The 5,653-nt window shown below is 41.2% G+C and overlaps 1 protein-coding gene across 1 annotated transcript; it reads right to left on the bottom strand.

Annotated features, from left to right (window-relative positions):
- Positions 1-459: 459 nt before the first annotated feature.
- On the bottom strand, positions 460-4,842 carry LOC118396839 (alpha-2-macroglobulin-like). The gene is made up of 11 exons (XM_035791250.2): positions 4,686-4,842; positions 3,324-3,480; positions 3,091-3,143; positions 2,586-2,606; positions 2,249-2,417; positions 2,045-2,129; positions 1,660-1,774; positions 1,416-1,527; positions 1,226-1,335; positions 859-1,026; positions 460-696 (listed from the first exon to the last, which is right to left on the bottom strand). The coding sequence occupies exons 1-11, from the start codon at positions 4,764-4,766 to the stop codon at positions 475-477; spliced, it is 1,293 nt and encodes a 430-aa protein (XP_035647143.2). The 5' UTR covers positions 4,767-4,842; the 3' UTR covers positions 460-474.
- Positions 4,843-5,653: the final 811 nt, after the last annotated feature.

The following is a 5,653-nucleotide window of genomic DNA, read 5'->3' as shown; positions in this document are numbered from 1 at the left end:
ATCCGTTCACTCTCCTCCATTCTGTCCAATAACTCCTCGACCCTCTCAGACTCTGCCCTCAGCTTCGCTGATAGCTCCGATAACATCCATGGCGCCTTACGGTAAACAGGGGGAGTTGGCTCAGGTCTGGCTCCTGACTCTGCCACACTCTCCATGTAGGGTTAAACATCTTTAATCAAGACGAATACCGAGAAAACACTACTACTACTATACAAAACAATACATGTGAAAACCGAAACAGTCCTGTGTGGTGAAACAAACACAGACACGGAAATAATCACCCACAAAACCCAACACCAAAACAGGCTAGCTAGATATGGTTCCCAATCAGAGACAATGACTAACACCTGCCTCTGATTGAGAACCATATCAGGCCAAACACAGAAACAGACAAACTAGACACACATCATATAATGCCCACCCAGCTCATGTCCTGACCAACACTAAAACAAGGAAAACACACAAGAACTATGGTCAGAACGTGACACCCTTCATCAGCTCCTCCCCCTGGATGATGTAGCGAGCAAGAACAATACCGTCCTTCTCACAGGAGAACTTCCCTTCGCCCTGCATTATGTTCACAAAGCTCTTGCTCTTGGAATAAAATTTCCTTGCGAAATGGTAAGCGGATGTATATTCTGGTCTACGCACACCGTGCATGTACTGATAATCCTCCCTAACCTTTTGATAACGAGCCTGGTTGAAGAAATACAGAAAATATATGAAAAAGAAACAATTGTAGTAACCTTAGGGAATACACCATGATACATTAATGATCTCATTCTGAACAAACATTTTCATATTTAAATAATATATCATTAAATATTTAGAGGAAAACATGAGTTAGTGACAACTGACCGACAGAGACACAGACTCAGAACTCCACAGAGAAGTGTCTAGAGAGAAAGAAGCAATGCCCTTGCTGTCTGTGGTGAGAGTCCAGTCCTCAGATGTGCCACTGTTTTGTAGGAAGAGGTACACAGGCTCATTGGGAATGGGAGTAGAGTCTGGACCGGTCACTTTGATCTGAAAACACAGGACAGGATGACTGCAGATGTCCAATATACTACATGTAAACTCCCATTAAACACAACACATCAAAATCATGGTTTAGATGCTCCAAATGATGCGTTAACATTTATCATAACATCTTTCATAGATTTTCCTAAGCAATCCGTTTCCCTGCAGTGTTATTAAAAAGGAATGTAATATATTTTGTCCTCACCTTCCCCTCATATGCAATCCCTGGTTTATATGCTTGGGGCACGTCCTCAAAACAAACAGTTACGATGACATCGGTAAAGCTTGCCTTGCCACTACCTTTAAGGATGACCCCTGGAGAGAACACAGGCAAGGGTCAGAGGTTAACAGTTGAGCATGTAAACACCTACGTTAAAGATGAAGTTCTCTCCTACCCGTTCCATATTCCTCCATCTCAGTCTCCACTTCAAAGTCATCAAACCTTGATTCATTTAGAGCGAATCGGGTCACGTCAATAATTTGGGTTGCACAACCAGTTTTGTCGGTCTAAGGAGAATGAGTACAGTTATTGTAGGTCAGCTTAGCTCCACTACGAAAGCATGCTTCCATAAACCTCACCACAGTGAGTTCTATTTGTCATCGAAGGATTTAGCGTAACAAGAATAAAAAAACACTTACTTTCCTAATATACAACTCGCAGATAGTACTAGAACCATATAACCAGTGATGTCGAATGGCATTTCTACAAACGTTCATCGTGACAGACCCCAGCACTGGTTTTCCATAAGTGTATCTAGAAACAAAGTCACCAGATGAATGACAATTCAATAATGGTATATACATACATGTGTTGTAAAAAAAAATAATAATAAACAGCTATGAACATGAGCAAGTATCAAACATGGGACAGTATCTATAAAGTATAGTCTATGCAACACACATATTAAGTCCTAATATACTGCCCATAAAATGTCCTTGTTTAGATGCTTGTTTGTCATTATCATTATCTTGCTGGTCATTATCATCTTATTGTCTGTCACGCGCCATCGTCTTATTCACTTACTTTCCACAAACTCTCAGTGTTGCTTGATTGTCCAGAATAGTTATTGTTTGGGGAAGATGGACTTTCACCTCATATTTGGGCAACACTGTAAAAGATACATGTTGATATTACGTCTTCAATGTCTGTTGAACTACACCAAAAACAAATCACAGACCACAATTTAATCACAATGTAAAAACAATAGAATCAGACAGAAGACATCACCATATTCTTTGATGTCAAAGTTTTGGGAGGTTTGTTCTCCCTTCTCATTCCATGCAGTGATGATGTAACTTCCTTGCGTTGCCTCTGCAGACATGGGGTGGGACAGGTCCAGAATTCCACTCACTGTTAACTGGTTCAACCACTGAGCAATGCGGTTGGAGTTGGGGTCCTGTATATAGTAGGTTTAAGGAAGGTGTTTTTGTTACAGAGGCAGGCATTGTATCAATTTATGCCGCAGTACATATTGGCAGGAAATATTTTCGAAGGGAGACATTATTATTGCTTATCTTATATATGCAGATTTAGTTTAGGTGCAATAGATTTGAATGAGTCTCACCTGAAGTTCCACTGTTTCATACTAGAAAAGAGAAACAAACATTCAGCATTTACATTGGGCCCCCAAAAAATGTTTAAATTGTATTTGTATTTCTTCCCAGAATTGTTTGGTGTCAGAAATGGGTTTAAAACATTAAATACATATCTTTCCAAAACAGTTTCCACAGTAGAGGCATCTACAGAGCGACAGTACAGAGCAGGCCTTTCGATTCTTTCCATTCAATCCTTTCGATGCTCTGATCAAACAGCCGGGCCAAATGAACTCTGACCACATGTTTGCTGATCCACCCACCCGCCCACACTGCCCCATAAAAAAATGGGACTGCAAGAGAATGGAATCATTGCTCCCTTCCTCACTCAACTATGGTAAACATCTCCCAAATGACACAGCACCTCCCTAAAATGTTCCATTTCTGACTAACACTGGGCTGTCCTGTAAAACCCAACTTAAAATTGCTTTCAAAGACTAACTTTATTTTTATTGAATAACACTGAGAGTAACTTACCATCTGATTGAATGACAAGAAACTAGCATCCAGCGAGACGATTCGGAACTTGACTGGGAAAGTGGTAGAAACATGTACAGTATATTCATCATCCATTTCAGTCATGACATTTCCTCAAGCTTATGGCCTCACAAAATGAGTATGTATAATCATTCAACATTATTAACAGTAGCCTAGACGAAAAGGGTCAGTTTAGTACATTTCAGTGTTGATCAAATAATGTATCTAACTACCTGTCTGTCCAGGTTTGTAGACTGGTTTGTCTGTCTGGAAAATGGTGAGGAATCTTTTGGGCTTGATCAAGATCTTGGTCTTTTTACTCATCTCATCCTTCCTCCCCTTGATGCTAACATGGACAGTGGCCACACTGTCAGTCTTCACTGTGGGTACCTGTACAACATGAAGAACAGGACAATGGATGTTTCTCTAGCTCCTAACCATAGCTTGGCTCTCCTAACAGTAGTTTGAGAAGAGCGCTTTTTGTTAAAATGGTGGATAGTCATACTTCGCTATGCTGAGGTTAAAATAACAGCCACTACATTTCATGGGTTGGATCATTTTGCATACAGCCTGGAAACCAAGTTGAGTTCCACACAACATGACTGAGTTACATCCAAACTATTCAGAATAAAAGACTGAAATGAATGTGTGTTGCTGAATGAATGCATATAGCTAGCATGAGTCTAAGATGACCAGAAAAAGAGTCAGGAGTTTCTATCAACTGTAATCTGATATACACAGAGTATACAAAACATTAAGGACACCTTCTCCTTCCATGACAGACTGACCAGGTGAATCCAGGTGAAAGCTATGATCCCTTATTGATGTCACTTGTTAAATCCACTTCAATCAGTGTAGATGAAGGGGAGGAGACAGGTTAAAGAATCATTTTTAAGCCTTGAGACATGGATTGTGTCTGTGCGCCATTCAGAGGGAGAATTGGCAAGACAAAATATTGAAGTGCCTTTGAACTGGGTATGGTAGGTGCCAGGTGCACCAGTTTGTATAAAGAACTGCATCACTGCTGGGTTTTTCACACTCAACAGTTTCCCGCGTGTATCAAGAATTGTCCACCACCCAAAGGACGTCAAGCCAACTTGGGCCAGCATCTATGTAGAACGCTTTCGACAACTTGTAGAGTCCATGGCCCGACAAATTAAGGCTGTTCTAAGGGCAAAACTCAATATTAGGAAGGTATTCTTAATGTTTGGTATACTCAGTGTATGTACAACTAGTGGGAGTTACTGTTCAACTAAAATCAATATGAAGTGAGGAACAGGTTGTGTAACACCCAACACTGATGGGAAAGAGACCCAATTCAAAGGGTCAGCTACCATTAAAGCTGATGCCTCCGATCAGTGTTAGTTAAGTAAACAAATGACGTCAACATTTAACAAATTGGCTTGTTGACTGTAGTCGAGATGCTTTTGCATGTGAGAAGATAGAATAGGGCCACATTCAGTAGATCACATTGTTGTGGAACTTAGCAGTTAGAATCTACATGTCAGACAGGCATGATGGTTCTACATAATATATTTCTGTCATGGCCTTATACAATGTTGTAGCCTGCCGAACGCAGCACAGCTGCAGCTGACCTGGAAGGAGGTGCAGCGATAGAAATCCTGTGTTACGGCTTCCTCCAGTAGAATGGTGCTGCTGCCACCCTCCATCTCCATTGACACCTTCAATGACAGAGGCTCTGTTGCTTGATGGACCTGAGCACAAAGTTTCTCTGTGGTCCCTCCTACCACTTCCGAGCTGACCGTCACCAAGTAAATCCTTAAAGGGGAAAGAGTCAGCATGAATGCAGCTGTGGTAATAATACTTAAGTGGCAGTGTGCTCAAATGGCTCTTTTGTTCCTACTGATGTTTTAAAGTTGGGGACAAAGTTATCTTAATCGTCTCTGGCTATGTGAGAGTCCAACCAATGAGAAATGGAGGGCACAATTGATTTTGTTTCGGACAGTGTTCAAGGGAACACCAATGAGCCGATTTGATGGTCTGTCAACCATGTCTTGGGTATCAGTGGTGTCATGCCCATCGAGGAATGTGCCCCCTCAGATTTGTCCTGTTTCAAATTAAAATGCAGTGCATCGGAAAGTATTCGGACCCATTGACTTTTTCCACATTGTTACGTTACAGCCTTTCTCTAAAATGGATCAAATTAATTTTCTCTTCATCAATCTACACACAATACCCCATAATGACAAAAGTTGACATTTCTGCAAATGTATTAAAAATGTATTTAAAAAAATTAAAAACAGAAATACCTTATTTACATAAGTTCCTTTGTGGATATGGGAGCACATTCCAGAAGGACAACCATCTTTGCAGCACTCCACCAAATCAGGCCTTTATGGTAGAGTGCCAGACGGAAGCCACTCCTCAGTAAAAGGCACCTGACAGCCCGCTTGGAGGAGTTTGCCAAAAGGCACCTAAAGGACTCTGACCATGAAAAACAAGATCCTCTGTTCTGATGAAACCAAGATTGAACTCTTTGGCCTGAATGCCAAGTCTAGAGGAAACCGGGCACCATCCCTACGGTGAAGAATGGTGGTGGCAG

This window comes from Oncorhynchus keta, chromosome 18, assembly GCF_023373465.1.
Source record: "Oncorhynchus keta strain PuntledgeMale-10-30-2019 chromosome 18, Oket_V2, whole genome shotgun sequence".
NCBI lineage: Eukaryota > Metazoa > Chordata > Actinopteri > Salmoniformes > Salmonidae > Oncorhynchus > Oncorhynchus keta.
The sequence above is the reverse complement of the archived record's forward strand: the minus strand, read 5'-3'. Positions and strand labels throughout refer to the sequence as shown.

What these genes read in the sequence shown, in the direction of transcription:
- LOC118396839 (XM_035791250.2), bottom strand. Translation starts at nt 4,766, where the DNA reads ATGGAGATGGAGGGTGGCAGCAGCACCATTCTACTGGAGGAAGCCGTA. An exon ending in CTACAAACCTGGACAGACAG is followed by an intron (nt 3,144 to 3,323) that starts GTAGTTAGATAC and finishes CCACTTTCCCAG; the next exon opens with TCAAGTTCCGAATCGTCTCG. An exon ending in GGATTGCATATGAGGGGAAG is followed by an intron (nt 1,027 to 1,225) that starts GTGAGGACAAAA and finishes CTGTGTTTTCAG; the next exon opens with ATCAAAGTGACCGGTCCAGA.